Genomic DNA, 20,859 nt, shown 5'->3' on the forward strand with positions numbered 1-20,859 from the left:
TTAGAGTAATTTTTTTTTCCTTTTGTCTTATAACAAATTTTCTTTTATCTTCTAACCATAGTAAGTAATCTTTTATACTAATTTTTATATACTTAATAATCACCGTACTCTTTTGAGTGGCTTGCATTTCGAACTTTGGAGAGCAACGGTTTATTAAAAACAAAGTCGGTAGACTTTCAGTGCACACAACCCGGCCCGTATTTGAATGTCGGGTACTGTTCCCGCCACTTAATTATTGACAGATCAGTTAAGGGACCCACTCCCGCAATCGAGTCGAAAACGGGCACGGAGCAAATAGCATCGTCTTCTTTGTGAGGTTGCTCGTCGTCCACGTGACGCCACCTCTGAAGTCTGAACCGATCCACTCGTTTGACACTTGCTTCAATTGCCGCCCGAAATGAAATTCCCTTCTATCTCAATGTGTGTGTAAATATGTTTTTAAGTATTAGATTTGTTATAGAATAAACAGAACCTAATTACTGGGTAAAGAAATAAACACATACGCACTAGCAGCAGCGTACCCGCGGGTTTTTCACTTCACATTTCTCTGTTTTCAGATGGAATCAAATCTTTACTTCTCACAAAACTTAGGGTTCCGAACTGTAGAGCACCCCGACTCTACTCTTAGACCCTTGCTTTATACAAAACGCCGTCATTTCAACAGAGTGTTGGTGTTGGCTTCTTCAGCTCAAACTGTGGGCGGAGTCTCTGTCAATCCTGTTTATAAGCCAACGCCACGCAATCGAGAGCTTCGAACTCCTCACAGCGGGTCATTTTTTTTACCTCACTCTTATTAATTTTCTTTTATATATATATAGTTTAAATTAACTAAAGGCATGTAGTTTTGGAGGAGGTTACGTATTTGATCAATTGAACAATTAGGAACTGGTTTGTTAAAATGTTTTATTTAATTAAAGTTTTATGTGCTTTGATGAATACTTGAATCAGGTACCATTTTGATGGGAGTACTCGTAGGTTTTTTGAGGGTTGGTATTTTAGGGTCTCAATTCCAGAGCGAAAGCAAAGCTTTTGCATTATTTATTCGGTGGAGAATCCTGCATTTAAGAAAAAATTATCGTCATTGGAAGTTGCACAGCATGGACCTAGATTTACAGGAGTTGGGGTTCAAATTCTTGGCGCCGATGACAAGTATATGTGCCATTACTCTGAAGAGTCTTCAAACTTTTGGGGAAGTAAGTTTCTGCCCTTTTTAATGTTTATGTTGAAGAATGGTTGTGCATGACTTGCTATGATTTGAACCAGGGCTTACATTGGATGTAGCTCACCGGTATAGCATTTGGGTTGATGCCGAAGGACTAATCACATTGGTTTCTTATCATCAAAACAATCATTTTACCATAAGTCATTGTGGTCAGTGTTTACTTAACATGTTGTTTGTCCATAGGTAGGCACGAGCTGATGCTGGGGAATACTTTCAGAGCTGATAAAGGTTCACAGCCTCCAACTAAGGAGGTTCCTCCTCAGGTTAACAACATACATTACCCCATTCTGTTCTTTCAACTGCAATGTCAAGACCATTTTCATTTCGCCCTCGTTTTCCTTTTAAATAACCATTTTTGTGTGCAACTGACATTATGCAATTCTCCTGGTATGATTATGATTTATTAAACCCTTATTTGGGATACTAAATGATTTTGATTGCTATATGTGCTGGAAGTTTGCCAAATATATGATATTCATATATGTGATCTGTGGGTTGCTGATAATGTAATGATTCTCCTCGTCTGATTATTATGTGTTGGCCCTTGTTCCTCTCTTGCTTTCTTCTCCATCAAATGAGATTAATTTCTTCACAGTGAAAAGAACACACAGGAAGTGTTGTCGTTCATTGTGTGTTTGCAGGTTAGGGGGTCTTATCTGCTTTTACATGGTTTCTCTTGGCAGGAATTTAAAAGAAGAGTGTCGGAAGGTTTTCAAGTCACCCCACTGTGGCACCAAGGTTGTATTCATGATGATGGAAGGTAACTTCTCCAGTTACACATATCCCATGTTTTTGAAATCTTGTACTAGATCTTTATGATGGCATGTGCTTTTAAGATACAGTCCCTTGTAAACTTCCTGTCAAAAATATAACTTGTATAGTTTTTCTTTATACTTCCCTTTTAGCATGAATCTTTTTTTTTTCTCCACCAGGGTAAATCCCTTCTTCACGCTTCTGAAATCTTGTACTAGATCTTCATGGTGGCATGTATTCTTAAGATACAGGCTCTTGTAAAATTCCTGTCAAAAAATTTACACCTTACAAGCACGAGTCCTTTTTCTCCACCAGGGCAAATCATCCCTTCTTCTGTTATCAGTCCAGTTTTACTTTGACATGACTTTGATTCTGACTACAGGACAAATTTTGCTGAAACTGTGAAATCTGCACGTTGGGAATACAGTACTCGGCCTGTTTATGGATGGGGTAATGTTGGGTCAAAACAAAATTCAACAGCAGGCTGGCTAGCAGCTTTTCCAGTATTCGAACCACATTGGCAAATATGCATGGCAGGCGGACTTTCAACAGGCATTATTGTCTCCTCCTTTTTTTAAACTTATAGATTCTATTAATTGGTTTATTTTCCTGCTTTTAATGATGATTTTGTTAATTTTGGGTTTTAAAAAAAGTAGTAATATAATTGTTAACATATCATTATTTTTCCCAAGCAAACACATTTTGCTGGGTCTTTTATGTACTTTTCCTTAGCTGAAATTTAGAATGGCTTGTATTAGAAATCTCTGTGCTGTGGGATTTGTCTCCAGATTTGACTTTGAATAACAGGTTGGATAGAGTGGGATGGCGAAAGGTTTGAATTTCAAGATGCTCCTTCATATTCAGAAAAGAATTGGGGTGGAGCCTTCCCTAGAAAGTGGTTTTGGGTATGTTTTAGCTCACTATGTGTTAATGTGGTAATGTTAAACTTAGAAACTAATTGAATCATTAGTCACAAGTTTCACCCTTGCATTTTTCTTTTCCGCCTGATAGGATCATTTGAAATTGTGGTTAAGGAGGGCAGGAGGTTTTCAAGCTATTCTGTAACTGATATAACAAGAGACAACAAGAACACTTAGAAGTCCTTTATTATAAGATATATTTTCCATGCATAAGATAACTTTCTTTCTTTTTGTTACCCACGTGCAATTGCAGTGTTTTTTTAGTTAGCCATACCTTCCTCACATGGAAGCCCAATTAGGTTGTTAATTGGGTGAAACCTATTTTTATTTGGTAGATTCACAGTGATAGATTTGTAGATGGATTGCTTAACTACCCGTGTGTTATAATTCTAATTGCCTATGCGATTCTTCAGGTCCAGTGTAATGTCTTTGAAGGTGCCACTGGAGAGGTTGCTCTGACAGCAGGTGGTGGGTTGAGGCAACTACCTGTATTGGACAGCTTTGAAAATGCTGCAATGGTAATTTCCTTGGCAATTTCTGTACCTTTCTTTCTTTGATGCTGTCTATTTATTGTATTCTGAATACGTACGGTCTCCCCTAAGAAGAAGCTAAGGAGCATACATGATATATAAGCACAAACATACGTTTTGATGTGTTAACATTAATGTGGCTGACCTGACTTAATAGTTTACCATACTGTCAAGGGGACTTAGGTGCCTGAACTTAGGTTTGTTGTCAAATTGTAGTTAACTTTGCCTTGATATATTCGGAGCCAGTCATCTGTTCAGTCTCCAACAAGTAGGGACCAATTTCTTCCACACGTATGTTAACATCTTCACTGTGCAGATTGGAATACACTATGATGGAATTTTATATGAGTTTGTGCCATGGAATGGTGTGGTAAGTTGGGAGATTTCGCAATGGGGTTACTGGTACTTTGCTGCTGAGAACCAGACACATATGGTAATTTTATCTCTTGCCTATGTGTTCTTCCTTCTTATATAATTGTCCCAAAGATGACAATACAAACCTATTTTTGGTAGTAGTCTTCCTATGAATTGAGCCTCAGTCTTGATTTAGACAAGTTTATTTATTTATTATTGTCTGTCAGGTTGAGCTAAAGGCAACAACAAAGTATCCAGGCACAACATTGCGTGCTCCAACTTCGGAAGCTGGCCTCGCTCCAGCTTGTAAAGATACTTGTTTTGGTGAGCTAACATTGCAACTATGGGAACGAAGATATGATGGCACCAAGGGAAAGGTGTGTTCTGCTTTCATAGGATTTGGTCTTTGAAATGCAACTTCTTTTCGGCTTATTTTGCAATTCTCTTGTTTAAAACTGTAGATGATATTGGACGTTACAAGTGACATGGCGGCATTAGAAGTTGGAGGAGGACCATGGTTCAATACTTGGAAAGCTAAGACTGCTACACCAGAGCTTCTTAGACGCACTCTTAATGTTCCTGTTGACGTGGACGGCTTGTTTGGTTTTGTTCCGTTCTTTAAACCCCCTGGTCTGTAGCCTGATTCCCGGAGGAGCATTTTGTAAAGCATCTATAGGAGAATGTAATAACAACCATCGCTTAAAATTACAATATAGCAGAATTTCTATTAGGAAAGATGAAGATGAGTATACTATTACAAACCATCAAAGCGCTGGTCCTATAGTGCATTTGACGTACTTGCTATTACTTAAAAAGAGTTCTCAGAGTCCTAGTTATGTGCATGCTACAAACAATTTTAGACTTTGTGGAGAAATGGGGAACTAACATTCCTCCTCCATGCCGTCCTTATCATCGAACGCAGTACCGACTCGTCCTTTAAAAGGACCATAAGCCTTGCAGCAAGCAAGATAATATAAAAAATTAGCCATGCTCAAAGCTGTGAGAAGCCAGTAATAGTAATCATAATGACCCTTGTTGATATTACTAGGAATCCAGCCTCCATTTCCTCCTCTTTTGGTAATATCATCGACTGCATTCATGATCAAACTCGCTACCAAGTTTGCCGCTGACAACCCCGCTCCCGAAAGCGTGGAGGCTATGCTAGACATGCTTTTAGGCAACTCGGTGTAGTAGAACTCCGTCTGCCCAATCATGTTGAAAGCCATGGCCAAGCCGCTGAGCACGAGATAAGGTAGTTGCCACATTGCTGACATTTGCACCACAGCTCGCAGGTCATCTGAAATTCCTTCATTGATTGCAATACTACGGCGAGCGGCCTCTACGATTGCCCATGCTGTCATTGATGCAGTGGAGAAAAGCAGTCCAATCCCCATCCTCAGTTTCAAGCTTAGTTGACAAGGTTTTCCTTTGATTTTTGATGCTAAAGGGAGAACGGCACGATCATAGAGACCGATCCATATGGTCAGAGTTAAAATCGCAAATATATTGAAGGAGCCAGATGGGATCTCAAAGTTGGGAGTAACGTGTCGGTCCATGGAACTTGCCTGGAGCACCAGAAATGAACTTTGGCTGATGGTCACAGCAATCATTATTCCAGTAGACCATATAGGAATTACCTTGATCAATGCTTTTAACTCCTCTACCTGTTCTACGGTACAAAGACTGTTTGGATTTGAGGCTCTTCCATCTGGAGTCAAGTCTTGCTCAGGATGTTTCGCCATGCAAGCTTTGTTCAAAAACCTGGAAACGCATGGCAGCAAATGAGTTGTAGTGTATTATTATATCATTCATTTTCAATAACATCTCGTAGCACTAGATACCTTAAATTTTCACTTGGCATGAGACGCATTGATCCTTTCCCGTGATGGTACATTTCTTCCGTGGCTTGAGTAGGTAACTTTGTCCGTCGATTTTTAAACGATGCCACAAGGACTTGGGTTAATCCGGGTAGCAAGCTCGTGTTAGCTTTCGACTTGACATAAAAGGGAGAAGCCAGAAAAAAAGAAAGAGCTGATAACAGCATTATCACAGCAGGAACTCCAAACCCTACCTTCCAACCCAAGTTATCTTGAATGTAAACAATACAAGTCACGGCAACGATAGATGAAGCGGAGACAAAAACATAGTACCAGCTGAAGTAACTCTGTAAGGCACCTTTACTTTTGGTGCCGTCTCCCTTGTCCAACTGTTCAGCACCAAAGGCTAAAGAGGAAGACCGTATGCCCCCGCTTCCGAGTGACATGAGGCCAAAAGCAAAATACAAGGGCATCAATTGAGACCATGTAGCGGATTCACAACCGTTTCTTAGTTGGTCACAAGCTGGAGGCTTCGCCCCGGGTAGAATTGTAGTCGACCATAGCAAAACCATCCCCTGTTAAGTGTTAATTAGACATTTAGGCTTTCTTTAGTATAGTTTTTCAAATAGAGTTTTTATAAATAGAACTTATAACCAAAAAAAAAAAATTAATTATTTAGTTGTTAATGAAAACTTTTATTAAATATTATAAAATTATTTTAATAGATAAATTTTTTAAAATTATGTTATGAAAATAATGAAATAAAATTATTAAATGAGTAAAAGATATTCTAAACATTATAACATTTAAGAAAAACTTTCAACCAATAAAAACTCAAATTTTATTAATAGAGGCAAAATAATTTATTTAATTTTTAAATTTTGATAAGAATTTATAAAATTAAATAAGTACTTATGATTATTAGATAAGTTATATAAAAAAAAATCACTTATTCCTTTATCTAAATGTTAATCTAACGTACATCAGTAATCTAATCCAATTAAGTGAGTCTTGGGAGTCTAAGAAGGTCAATCCTCTTAAGTAGATGGCACGATTTTGAGCTAGGGGTCCTCGCTAGGTGTGACTACTTGCACACTTCCAGTTAGAAGTGGTTTTGATACCATTTTCAATTAATTTTCTTTTTTATTTTTTGGTGTAATTGCACCTGTCAATAAAAAAGGATTATAATAAAATTTTGATAGCTACTATTCTTTTAATCCTCTTAGTTGATAGCTACCTGATGGAAAAATCCAATAAGTGCGATAATTAATAATTGATATAAGCATAAATATCTAACTATGACAACTTCTGTATTAATTGATGGGAAAAAAACGTAGGCCTTGGACCAATGGGAAGAGAAAGAAAGCAACAAAAGAAACTCAAAGAAAGAGATTGAAAAAGGAAGGTCCACTTGCACATACACACAACACAAGGCAAGATGAGGCCACCAAATACGGATAGTAATGCTAACGTGCAAGTAAGTAGGGAAAGTGATAGATATCGGACTACGGATTACCAACCAAAAGGCAAGTGAAGCAACCGAAGCCGATCATCCGGTAGCGTCCGACGTAAGAATCGGCAAGCAATGCGCCAACAATCGGCAGAAAATTGGTAGCAGCCGTCCAGATGAAGATTATGTTCGTTGCTGCAGTTGTTTCCATGTTGTATTCTCTGCAGAGGTAGAGTATCATGTTTGGCGTGAACCCAACAGTCGCCATCCTCTCAAATGCTTCATTTGCTGTCCCCCGTCAGACACAGATTAGCAAACAAGTTAACATGCATATGTAGTTGTTTGTGGGAACAAATTAAACTTTATTTACTCACCAATGATGAAAGGCAAGGTTCTGAGGCCACCCTTTGGGTTCTTGTTGATCAAGAGTGGTTCTGTGATCATGTTGCTGCTCTTTGATTTGCTTGCAAGTTCCTTTCTTTCTTTCTTTTCTTTCTTTCTGAGTAGGGAGCAGAGATAATCTGCCGTGACAATTAATTCATATCTAGGTCTAGTAGGTAGATATTAATTTATTCTGAAAATGATAGTCAGTCTGCGCCTAGGCCAACCCCCCCACCCCCCCCCCCCCCCCCCCCCCCCGCCCCCCTCAATGGAGTGCTAAAAAAACGTCGTTGTTAACTTCAACCCCTTTTATTTTTCTAAAAAAAAACAGAAAGAAAGTGAAAAAACGATGTCCATCGAAATGAAACCTTATCCGAGACTCTGGAAATAATTATCCCATGCTTTCATTTTCCTAATCTTTTCAAATTTACTCCATAAGTGATAATAATTAGTGTGTTGAAGTTGAATACAATAAACAATCTAACAGTAATAATAGTGTTGAGTTTGTCTTTGCGTACGTGGAGGTATATTCGGAGAGAATCCGAATTATTGGGTAGAGATCAGCTTTGGCACTCAAAACGAGGTGCGAGTGGGAAATGCTGTTTAAGGGTCCATTCGTGGAGAGCACTGACAAAAAAGTTGAACATGGATGATGTCATGCATATGATCTCATGAAAAATATTATTATATTAACGGTAATCGGAAGATTAAAAAATACTGGTAATGCGGCGTAATCACCAACGATAAAGGAAACCCTCAGTTTCAAATGCTCCCCGTTAAAATTTCTGAAAAAGTGAGCTAATTTCGCAATTACTTTGTAAAAATTGATATGTCCATTTTTCTGCCATCTTCTTCCACAAACAATCAGTACTTCAGCTTAGATCTTGAGGTTAGAATAGTAATTATGACCAAAAAAATTGTAAACCAACAGGGGTGTTGTTAAAACTTAAAAAACCCCCCCCAAAAAAAAAATGGGGGAAATATATATCCCCATTTTATGAGTAAATTAACAAACAACATTTATTACTTTTGAACTTATTTAGAATTGAGGTTGGGCAGCTGTGGTTTAAAAGTTACAGTACTGAAATATTTGGTAAAAATTAACTATTGTACTTTGGAAGCTGTATTGATATAAGTTTTTATTTGTATGATAAAACAAAATCTATTATATTTTTATTAATTTTATTAAAATTATTATTTAAAAATTATATTTACTGTATACTATTTATTTTTGTTTCATTATTACAATTTTTTTTTCATAGTTTAAAAGATACACAAAACCTTTTTCTATTTGTCTGAAAAACTAAGCCTCTTATTATATTTTATTGAAACTAGACTGGAATAGAAAGAAAATTTTGAGTCTACACGACGACTAGAACTTGCAACCCCAATTTTATTAATGTAAGGCAAGGACTTGGTGGCGAGCATTATGTAAATTGAATACTAAGATGTTTCGGTCGCTAAATAATTTTAACTAGCTAGGGTTATTTAGTGAAGGAATTTATCAAAATTTGTGGGGAAACAACTGTCTTCTTTTATTTCTTCGCGTTGAAGGAGACTGTGTCTTCGGAGAAAAAGCATGGGGTACCCGTAATAGCTAGAGAGAATGAGAGGTTCGACGGTGGGAGATGCCGACAAGCATGGGGAGAGCACCGGCTGTGATAATATATTATAACATTTTTTTTTTGTTTTTTCACTGAGAAAATTATTAGGTAGGCCCCCAAGCGACACCCACCAAACTCCAATTTGAGCACAAATAAAAGCACGTTGTTAATTTGAACCTTCTTTATATCTCAGCCAAAGAATGCTGTCCCTTGAAAAACTTATCCCAACAAAACAATCAATTGCTCCATTTTCCAACATTTGGAATAGAGATCGGCGATCGGTAACGCCCGTTGCGAATTTGTCATTACCAAATCCACACTTGTAAAAAAATTTAATCAAACTCACTCACAATCCGCAGCTTGCGATAGGTTTTTATTTATTTAAAAAAAAATCCACCCGCTATGGGTTTTAACGATTACTAAATTCACCAGCAACCATCAACAAATTTTTTTAACAGATTTTTTTCATTTAAAATCACAAATATTAAAAAAATACTTTTAATAGTACATAAAAACATAAATTATATAATTCAAACTATAAACTTATAACAATAAACTAAAAAATCTGCATACAATACTCAATTGTATATTTTATCAATGTAAATAAGAAATTAAAATTTCAACATTAAAATGAATACACATAATATATTAATCTAAAACAAAATATTTCTATTGTAGGCAAATCATCATTACTAATATCAATACCTTACTATATCTTTTAATCAACATACAAGTATTATCAACAACATTAACAAGTAAATTAAAAAAAATGAAAACTCAACTTTAATAAGCAATCATCAAGTTCAAATCATTAAATCAACTTAAAATAAAATATAGTAATATTAAACTTGAAAATTATAAAATTTCTATTTATTAAAAAATTATTTTGTGTGTGTACATGCGCGCGTGTGTGTACGTTGCAATGTGATAGGTTAAGTTTAGAAATTAGAAACTCTAACTAACACATATTTATGATTAAATTTTTTATGTAATTTTTGTTATTAAAATTAATAGCATAAATAATTAAAATAATGAATGTGGGTTAGTGGATGCTTACACGGAGTATTCATGAGATATTTTATTGATACCAAACCCACCAATAACTTATAGTAAATTTAAATTTAAAATATCAAACTCGCCACTAATCTACAAAATTACCCACAACAGATGGGTTTGAGCGAATTTACTGATTCACGGTTAATTTCGCTATCCCTACTTTGGAATTGACCCATAAACGGTTGTCGAAGACAATAAACAAATTTAATAGCTAAAGTGGGAAATGCTAACTGATTAACATGCATACGTGGAGAGCACTGCTAATAGAAAAGTAGAAGATGCTACTAATTAAATAATAAATAATTTTTGGCCCAGGAATTATGCTACCATTTAAATAAGGCTAACACTAAGTTACGTGTAACATAACATACATTCAAAAAGAGAAAATATCTATTGGTACCCCTAAACTTAATGGAAACCACATTAATAGAATTAAAAGAAATACTTTTAAATCTCAAAGAAGAAATAAAGGATATAAAACAAGAAATAGGAAAAATAAAGATAGAAATATCTGTAATACAGATGAGCCAAAAGAAAAATAAAAAGGTAGAAAAATTTGAATTATTAAAATCAGGAATAATTGGAATAAGTTTTAAGAAACCCTTACAAAAACCACAAACGGGAAGCTATGATGATTGATTTATAAAAACTCAATATCCGAGAATATTAGAAGAAACAAAAAAAATAAAAGCAGAATTAAAAAATAAAGAAAAGGGAAAAGAAAAATTGGAAATAAAAGAAACAACTCCCAGTGATTCAGATTAATGGAAGATACATTAGAAGAATTAACTGAAAAATTTAGTGATATAAACCTTAGTGATCTAGAAGATTTTGAAAAAGAATACTGTATAAAAATGAATACAGCTGGAGGTCCAGAGATGAAACCTAATGTTGGAGAACCAAGTCATAGATACGAAACAAACAAAAAGAAGAATAGACCATTTTTTGAATATTATCCACCTATTAAAAATACTCCTTGGAAAAAGGAATATCAACCTAATAATGATAAGCTAACACCAATAAGCAATGCAGGAACATTTTTAGATTTAGACTGTAAAATGGATCCCCGAAAAGCTTTAGTAGAATGAGGGATGCAAATGAAGTTATTTTTTATATTTAATGGTTCTAAAGATGATTGGAGTGTAGAATCTGAAGAAGAAAAAATAAATATATTTGCTGATATTTTAATAGCAAGCTTCACAGGGAATGTATTCAATTGGTGGAAAGGACTAAGTGAATATACATAAAAATTAATAAAAGATTCAACTAAAATAGCACTACGCAGAGATAGAGTATTAGGAATTGAAAGAATAATTGAATATATTGCTAGTGAATTCTTAGGGGAAGACTGGCTACAGAATTCTGAAAATGAAGCAAAAAATGACAAATTAGAAGCAAGGATGAAATTAATAAATCTAACAATCTGTAATATGTGTTTTGTAAAAGAATATACCTGTGAATTTAATAAATATTATTATACTCAATTTATGAGTCATGAAGATCAAAATATTTATAAAACTTTATATTATTCCAAACTACCATATCCCTGGAATGGATATTTTATTAATGAATATGAAAAATACAGTACTATTAATAATAGACTCCCAGATACATTAGGATCTAGAATAAGATTTTTAAATACAAGATTAAGTGAAATATGTATTCAAAGAGGTTTAATGAAAAAGAGTAAAAATATAGGGAAAATATATTGTGAAAAGACATAAATGCCAACCTAATGGGGATGTTATACACCTTATAAACAAAAAAGGAAGTTATATAAAAAAGAGAAAAAATATAAAAAATACTGAAATTTTAAAAGAAAATACAGAAAACCAGAAAGGAAGTATTATAAAAGAAAGTATAAAAATCAAAGAAAAATACTAGATAAATTTAAATGTAAATGTTGGAATTGCGGAGAAATGAGACATATTAGTACAGACTGCACACAAAAAAAAGTTAGACTCTTAATAGAAGATTTTGAAAATGTAAGAAATGATTTAGAAGAAATAAGTGATTTATCAGATTATGAAGGAAAAGAAGTTTATATGGAAATAGAATCAAAAGATGAATAAAAATAAAGAAGAAATTATAGAGAAAGAAGAAATTGAAATTGAAGAAAATAAAAGTGGACATAGTCTTGTTGCCACTTTTAATAAGGAAAAATATAATAAACTTTTGAAAATAAATATGGAAAAACCAGAATATGGAATAATACATCGGCTTAGAGATATATTCAAAAGAAAACGAATAGTATTGCATGAATACTATGAATAAGAAAAAGCTGTAACAATCACACAAGCTGAAGGAAATATTAGATTTAGTTTAATAAATAAAAAGTCCATAGATTTAGCATTAAGGAAAATAAAAAATGAATCAACAAAAGAAAAGATTCAATATGTATATCTGGCAGAAATTCCAATCCTAATAAAATCTCTTTTTAAGGAAGGAATAGATAGTCTCATAGTCTTATCACTACATGACCAAAGATTTACTGATCCTAGTATAGGACATTTAGGAACAATAGAAGGAAATTTATGCTATACCAAATTATTATTTATCTGTCACCCTAGATATTGTGTGCACATAAAAGATAAAAATATAGATGAGACACTAAGTTTACACTTTAAACTATTAAAAAAGAACCTAATGAAAGAAGGAAATAGATTAATGATAATACATTACTCTGCATTATATAGCTTTTGTAACTTAAATTACGGAGAAATATATGGAAATAAACCTTATATAGAAATAAATAAAGAATGTGAAGACATAACAACGTTTATAGAACCTACAATCCAAGACTACAAAATCCCTATAAGTTATGAATTAAGTATAGATGATAGAAAATAATTTTTAGATACTAATAATGAAAACTCCATCATACCTATAAGCTTTGCAGGAAGAACTTTAGTTAGAGAAAGTTCATCTAGAAGATTAAGTACCGATAAACAAATAGTGAAATCCATAACAACTAATAATGTAATAAAAATACTTGGACAATATTTTAATGGAATGGATTATACAACAAAAATACCTATATTAGTAGACACTGGTACGAGTCATAATTATATGAATCACACTAAAAATAAAGGACTCTTGGTAAAAGAAAAAGAAATCCCGTATGAATATACTGATTTCAATGGTAATAAACATATTTGTAAACAAGAAGTCAAAGTCCCTATAATTATAGAAGGATTTAGGATAATAGTATCTTGTTACATAGACTCCTTCATGACTACAGATCCAGAAAAACATATAGTACTAGGAAATAGCTTTTTAAATGATTTAGAATATTATAAAATTGAAAAGCATAAAATAACCCTACAAATAGAAGGACGAAAGATAATATGTGAAACATGTTAAAACAAGCTTATATAAAATACCCTATGGCCGTCTATATACAAATAAATATAACAGAAAAAGATATAGATACATGTGCCTTAATAGACACTGGTAGTGAAATAACAATTATGAAATCCTTTTTATCCAATCAATGGAAATCAAATGGAAAATTAAAAATTATTGGAATAACAGGAGATAAACAACGAGTAAATCAATCTTTACTAAATTTTGAAATATTATTAGGAAGTAAAATCGTACGTATTAATTAAATATTCCAATATAACCAAATGGATTGTGATATACTCTTAGGAAATGATTTTATACAACAGTTCCAATATTATCAACAAACAACCTATAAGATCACCCTAAAAACACCTTGCAATCATATTTTTCGTATACCTCGAGAATTTAAACCTTACAGAGTTCAGCCAGCTCAGCGTGGTGATAAGTTTATTTATGAAAAATATTATTTAATCCAAAAAGGACAAAGTTATAATATACAATTAGAAACAATAAAGTCACAACTTGAACAAGTTTATAAAGATAACCCATTAGCATTATGGAAACCAGACCACCCTAGAGCACAAATAGAATTGATTGAAAATAGGATAATAAGACTTAAACCTATGATGTACACCGAAGAAGACAGAGAAGAATTTAAAATCCAAATAAAAGAGTTATTAAATCTAAAATTAATTAGAACTAGTAATAGTCCACACAATAGCCCAGCCTTTATGGTTAGGAAAAGAGCAGAACAAGTAAGAGGAAAAGCAAGAATGGTAATAAATTATACGGAACTAAATCAATATACAAAATTTGATGGATATTTCCTCCCAAATAAATAAGTATTAATAAATCTTGTAAAGAATAAAACATATTATTCAAAATTTAATTGTAAATCAGGATTTTAGCAAATAAAAATGGAAAAACATAGTATTCCTTATACAGCTTTTAGCACCCTACAAGGACATTATGAATGGTTAGTAATGCCCTTTGGACTAAAAAATGCCCCTCAAATTTTCCAAAGCCGAATGGATAAAATATTTAGAGATTATAAATATATCATAGTTTATGTTGATGATATATTAATTGCCTCAGAAACATTAGAAGACCATAGAAACCATTTAAAAGAATTTGTTAATGTATGTATTAGAGAAGGAATAGTGCTATCAGAAAGAAAAGCAGTCATAGAACACAAGAAAATAGAATTTTTAGGAATGATTCTTGATAAAAAAAAAGGAATAAGACTTCAGAGTCATATAGGCAGAAAGATTATAGAATTCCCAAATAAATTGGAAAATAAACAACAACTACAAAAATTTTTAGGATGTTTAAATTATGCAGAAGGATTTATAAAAGACTTAGCAAAAAAGAGAAATATACTTCAAAAATTATTAAGGAAAAATAATACTAGAGGATGGAGTGAAGAACATACGGAAACTGTAAAAAATCTAAAAGAAGAATGTAAAAACCTTCCAGCATTAAGAATACCAGAAGAAAATGATAAGTTAATAATACAAACTGATGCATCTGATTTATATTGGGGAGCAATACTTAAAACTGATATAAATGAAATATGTCGGTATACAAGTGGAACATTTAATCAGGCTCAAGTTAATTACCTTGTTCATGAAAAAGAACTCCTTGGTATATATAAAGGAATAAAAAAGTTCTCATTATTCCTACTCCAAAAACAGTTTATTGTAGAAACAGATAATTTCCAAGTAAGTTCACTTATTAGTAGAATTTTACCAAATGAACCCCAATACAGGAGATTACATAGATGGCAAGCTTATTTATCTTATTATAATTTTAAAATTATACATATAAAAGGAACTAACAATTTCCTTGCAGATTTTTTAAGCAGGAACATAGAATTTGGAGAATGAATACAGAAGTAAATAAAACCATATCTGTAATAAATACATAAATACAAAACCTCAAAGCTGAAGCATTTAACATGCTCGATGTCATAAATTACGTGAAGGAAGCCGCAGAGGCTCATGCGAAGGGAATACATTTGTTGGAGTCGTATATAAACGACCTAACAAAAATGCTTTCAATAAACACTAGCCCAATAAATATAGGAAGCAGTAGTGGACCACTCCCACAACAAGAACCAGTCTCTAACCCATCATTTAGCCGAACCATATCCATAGAAATCGAATCACCAAAATCAACTTCTTCAAAAAAGTTCATCAAAATAAACAATACTCCCTCAGAAGAAGAAAAACCTTCTCCTCTAGATCCAAGAGAAGAAGAGTATAAACAGTTTTCTACTTGGATATATTATACTTGTTCCCATAACAATACCATTTTTAAAGCCCCAGGAAAAAAAATATACCCCAGAATGATAGCCATAAAAGGATCAGATCCTCTCCTCGTTGGAAAAATAGCAAAATACGGATACCTAGATTTAGTATATCCAGACACAGACCTAAGAGAAATAGCCAGTTTAGATGAGTTATTAGTCAAAGAAGTTTCTAAATTTGCCCAAAAAAGATCCATATACCATCAAAATATTGAATACCAAGCATATTATATGATTTCAGTAGGACATATTTCAAAAAATTTCCAACTGGAAGTAGGAACTGAATATACAAATGTTCCCCAAATAACCAGTACATGGATCAGAACTCGTAGAGCTCGAGGAATCAAAGCCATATGGAGTATTGCCAAGGACCTTTATAAAAGGAATTATAGAATAATTATCCGTTTTCAAAATTACATCCTTGTTACTTCAGAAGATAGTCATACACCCTCAAACATCCTTTTGGCATTCATCAACGAAATAAGCACCATGAGATTCCCAAGTAGTAGTGAAACTCTACAACAAGCTTATCAGCTCATGGAGAAAAAGATGCCCGACAGATAAAAGCTCGTGGCAGACATGATAAAAAGAAGATGCCCGAAAAATAAAAGCTAGTGGCAGACATGATAAAAAGAAGATGCCCGATAGATAGAAGCCTGTGACAGATAAGAAGAGACACATGGCTGGCAACAGAAAAAAGGAGAACTCGTGTCAAATATTTTAATAATGTCAATGATGTAAGCAATGACGTTAATGTAGAAATGATGTAAGCACTAATGTCATAGACCAATAATGTAAAAATCCCCGACAAAGATGCCCGACAGATAAAAGCTCGTGGCAGACATGATAAAAAGAAGATGCCCGACAGATAGAAGCCTGTGGCAGATAAGAAGAGACACATGGCTGGCAACAGAAAAAAGGAGAACTCGTGTCAAATATTTTAATAATGCCAATGATGTAAGCAATGACGTTAATGTAGAAATGATGTAAGCACTAACGTCATAGACCAATAATGTAAAACTTTTCTCTTATAAATAAGAAAAGAAAAAAATAAAGCGAGACCGATCTCGCAAACATTCCACATAATTCAAAAACTCTCTCAATAATGAATCTCTAAACACCTATTGCTCAAACTCCTAAATCAGAACATCATCGATCAAAAAACAAACATCATCAGAGAAAAAGAAGAGAAACCTAAATCTATCTAATACTTCTTTACTAAAACGATCAAAATCCACACAGTAAAGCCATCTGAGTCCACAGATCTCGTTGAGGCAGGAGGCCGTTGAGGGAACAGGACAACCAGGCTGAAGGTCACTGGAAGGAGATCAGAAGAGAAAGAAGGAAAGATATTTTAGGTAATAATACTCAACTTTTATCTCTTGGTGGAGGTTGTTGATGGAATGATTTATGGAGGAAAAGCAAATTCTTAATCATGGAACAAACTTTTAATTTATAACATGAATCACAGATTTTATTTAGGAGAATCTAAAAAATATATGATAAATCCAACTACAAAAATAACATATAATGAATACATGATGATAATAGATTTTAATTTTGGATCATTTAAACAGAGCTCGTATTTGTTTAGTAAACAAGAACTTGTTAGGACAGAAGACTTACTAGCAGTAGATTCACTTAAATTACCCCATGAAATAAAAAGAAAAATTATAAACGATATTGAAATAGATAACTTAAAACATAATATAATTATGTTAACAATAGAAGAAGGACTAGATATAGCAAAAGCCTATTTAGAGCAAAAAATTTATAAAGCTGAACCTTCATATATCTATGATTCAGATAACGGAGAATTTGAAATATAACCTCAGAAGTATGAAAAGTATATCGGCTGAAAACCTCTTCGGGTTGCGGGCTACTGGTCCAAAGTGCTACTTTTGATAGTTGTACCTAGAGGTAAAACAACGCCACGTACTTTTCCATAAAAAATTAAAGTACATAAAAACATATTCATAAGACATACTGGATATACACAGATCTGTTAATCATATATATATTAGTTTGTTAAATTAATAATAAAATTTGTACTGCACTCTTAATTTAATTTTAAGCATTGAATTTTATTGTAAATAAAGTATAATATATCTGTGTTTTGTTGAGAATTTGTTATAAACCTGTAATTTTGTTTGTTTTGTTTTTTATACACGGTACACCCGAAAATGGTATCAGAGCCAGTACACTAAAGATAAAACATGGATCCTATACAAGGAATAGTTAACAGTTTATATACACTAAAGGTATATAATAAAGAAGAAATAAAAAATTTGATAAAAGCATTAAAAACTGATAAAAATAATATAAGAAATATAGAACTTGAATTAACCGAGGAACTTAGAGAAAGATTTATAGACACAACAGGTGGTGAAATTTTAATAGAAAAGAAAATGAAATTTATAGATAAACTTATAAACTTTTTAATATATTGGTATAAAACATAAACATTATGAATCAGCAGGCTGTTAATACAATACAAGGACTGGCAAGTTGTATAGATAATTTACTCTTAGGATGGGAAAATACAGTAAATGCATATATAAATTTGATAAACCAGAAAATAGATTTGTTAGAGGATGAAATGATAGGATTGATAAATTTAGGACCAAACATTTATTCCGAATTTATGGACTTATACGAATTTGATAATCATTTATTATTACTTAAAGAAATAAATAAAACTCTAGAAAGAGTAAAAAATAGATGTATAAGAGATGGAAGAAGACAAATGCATCCATAACTATAAAATTTAGAAATAGGTAAAATTAAAAGGATCCATATGAAATTAGCCAAGAAGAATAAAACAAAAATTGTAAGATACATTATATGTAACTTAGGGATTCCTTTAAATAATAATTAATTTGTGGCCACAGAATATTATTATAATAATGGTAATAAAAAAATAGGGGTGGGAAAAAAATCAGTTTTTACAAAAAAAAAAAAAATCGAATCAAACTAGTAATTCAGTTCGATTTAAGAAATTAACAAAGATTGATCGGTTCATTAAAAAATGAAAATAAAAAAAAATCACAAAACACAAAGAATTTTATGGTTTTAAAATAAAAGAAAAACGAACTAAACTGAGAACCAAATCACTTCGGTATGGCTCAGTTTAGTTTCGTTTATATATTTGAATTTAAATAAAAATTGATCATTTTGGTTCTATTCAGAACTGAACCATATCGAATTGATCAGTGCCCCACTTTAATTAAAAGGTGTTTTCCTTTGAAAGGATTAAATATTAGAAACTTAAAAGATTAAGCGCTAGCAAAATGTCATTATAGTAGGGTTGATGCCAAGTTGTTATCTTGAAAAAAAAATAAAGCCAAAAAAAAATAAATGCTGAGTTTTTAAATCTCAAGTCTTATCCATTAGATGGGGAGCCTACTCGGTGGAATGTAGGAAGTTAATGCTGTTAATTGAATAATAATTAATTTGAGGCTTTAGAATTATTTTATTATAATAACAACTGTAATCAAATGGTTTTTTTTTAAGGATTAAATATTAGTAAATAGAAAGACTAATTGTATTAGTAAATAATCTGTCATTAGTGGGGGTGATGCCGAGTTCAGAATAAAACAAGAAAACAAATGCTGAGTTTTTAAATCTTAACCATTTGATGTGGAGTTTACTTTGAGGAATGTAGGAATTTAATATTATAAAAGGAATTTGATTTTTTTTCCAAGTGTTTTTATTTTATTTTAGATTCAACATACTCATCTAAAATGATTTGGGAATGAAAATATAAATTTTAACCTTTTCTTCGTATTATTTAAAGTTAGGGGGCCAAATTAAATTTTTTATTAGGGGAAAAATAAATTTTTAGTTGAAATAAAAAAAAAAGTTTCAGAATCAGATTGTCCTCGTTGCTCCCTATGTGACTCCGTCATTAAATATAAAGCATAAGTTTTTATTTGGACATGTAACCCAACGGTATTCATATATTGAGTCCAATTATCTTAGAACTGCTCTAAGGTAGAGCACCCATTCGTAACCATATAATTAAAGTTATAACGTATATTTTAGTATCTATCACTCTGCGTGTTTGACTATGATTCATGCTCTATCTTAGAACAGCTCCAAGATAATCATGGCCTCATATATTTGACATATATTTAGAGAATGAGTTTGATCTTCATAGGGTTTATTTTCTTTAAATAAAGATGAATTTCTCCGTACATATTAAGTAGACCTCTGTGCTGCCTGTAATATAAATGTCTGAACGTAAAATCTCAAAAGATTTCAGATCGCACAGAACGGATTTTGAAAGAAAAAAAAAAAAAAAAGAGGAAACAACATTTAGATCCCACTACTACTGTTATGTTTTTTAGTCGAAGGTGGTGATGATACCTTGAGAAGCACGAAGGTATATTTGGAATCTGCAGTAAACAAACATGCCAATCAACTATCGTTAGCGTTCTCCTCCAGAAGCAAACACTTCTTTCTGGGCTTTTCAGTTCCTTGACTGAATGTTATTAACCAAAAGGAGCATGTGATTTTTCATATACTTGTTCGATGTATTTCCTTAGATCTCAACGAACCAACAGGCAAGGTGGTAATAGTGTTTCCCAACTTACAAAAATCTTTTGGGCTTAAATGGTTTTTATTTATCTATTCAGTCATCCAAGTTAGCAGGTAGAGTATTAAAGAATCCCCCCATATGGCATATCTTGTAAAAGTAAAAAAAAAACACATTTTAACATTAATGCACAAAAGATGGTACGTTTCCATATGAAAACGATAAGAGAAATATTACTATTTTTATTTTTTATTTTATTTTTAATTGTGGGTCCTTGGTCTGAATGGGTAGGCGAGTACCGTCAATATGTATATTATTCTCAGGTATTTTTATTTTTTAATTATATATTCAGGATTGTATAACGTTGTAAATTATAATTGAAAAATCAGTTTATAATATTGTTAAAACAGTGTTTAAAAATGAAAATACAGTTTTTAAAACAGTATTTAAAATTTTATTAAAACTATATTAAAAATTCAGTTTTTAAAAATGAAAATACCGTAGAATAATATACATATTGACTGTACCCACCTACCCATTGAGACTAAAGACCCACAATTAAAAAGAAAATAATATATATAT

General features: G+C 32.4%; 2 protein-coding genes across 4 annotated transcripts; one reads left to right on the forward strand and one right to left on the reverse strand.

Moving 5' to 3' along the window:
• Positions 1–210: 210 nt before the first annotated feature.
• On the forward strand, positions 211–4,611 carry LOC102615028 (tocopherol cyclase, chloroplastic). The gene is made up of 11 exons (XM_006475999.4): positions 211–420; positions 558–769; positions 949–1,193; positions 1,406–1,485; positions 1,906–1,982; positions 2,358–2,527; positions 2,783–2,880; positions 3,309–3,413; positions 3,742–3,858; positions 4,007–4,156; positions 4,241–4,611. The coding sequence occupies exons 2-11, from the start codon at positions 558–560 to the stop codon at positions 4,415–4,417; spliced, it is 1,431 nt and encodes a 476-aa protein (XP_006476062.1). The 5' UTR covers positions 211–420; the 3' UTR covers positions 4,418–4,611.
• Positions 4,479–7,660, reverse strand: LOC102615319 (protein NRT1/ PTR FAMILY 1.2). Of its 3 annotated transcripts, none has more exons than XM_006476001.3 (5): positions 7,421–7,660; positions 7,117–7,334; positions 5,621–6,171; positions 5,444–5,540; positions 4,479–5,344 (listed from the first exon to the last, which is right to left on the reverse strand). In XM_006476001.3, the coding sequence occupies exons 1-5, from the start codon at positions 7,488–7,490 to the stop codon at positions 4,661–4,663; spliced, it is 1,620 nt and encodes a 539-aa protein (XP_006476064.1). In that variant the 5' UTR covers positions 7,491–7,660; the 3' UTR covers positions 4,479–4,660. The 3 variants fall into 3 exon arrangements, with proteins under 3 accessions (XP_006476064.1, XP_052291412.1, XP_006476063.1); XM_052435452.1 differs by having other exon boundaries at positions 5,417–5,540; XM_006476000.3 differs by having other exon boundaries at positions 4,479–5,540.
• Positions 7,661–20,859: the final 13,199 nt, after the last annotated feature.

Source organism: Citrus sinensis, chromosome 1, assembly GCF_022201045.2.
Source record: "Citrus sinensis cultivar Valencia sweet orange chromosome 1, DVS_A1.0, whole genome shotgun sequence".
Classification (NCBI taxonomy): Eukaryota; Viridiplantae; Streptophyta; class Magnoliopsida; order Sapindales; family Rutaceae; genus Citrus; species Citrus sinensis.

Bases quoted from the DNA above. Each gene is read 5' to 3' on its own strand.
- LOC102615028 (XM_006475999.4), top strand. From the start codon at position 558: ATGGAATCAAATCTTTACTTCTCACAAAACTTAGGGTTCCGAACTGTA. The intron at 3,859-4,006 runs GTAATTTTATCT...ATTGTCTGTCAG, and splicing joins CTGAGAACCAGACACATATG to GTTGAGCTAAAGGCAACAAC. The intron at 4,157-4,240 runs GTGTGTTCTGCT...TTAAAACTGTAG, and splicing joins ATGATGGCACCAAGGGAAAG to ATGATATTGGACGTTACAAG.
- LOC102615319 (XM_006476000.3), bottom strand. From the start codon at position 7,490: ATGATCACAGAACCACTCTTGATCAACAAGAACCCAAAGGGTGGCCTC. The intron at 6,172-7,116 runs GTTGGTAATCCG...AACACTTAACAG, and splicing joins GTTGCTTCACTTGCCTTTTG to GGGATGGTTTTGCTATGGTC. The intron at 5,541-5,620 runs GTATCTAGTGCT...ATGCGTTTCCAG, and splicing joins ATGCCAAGTGAAAATTTAAG to GTTTTTGAACAAAGCTTGCA.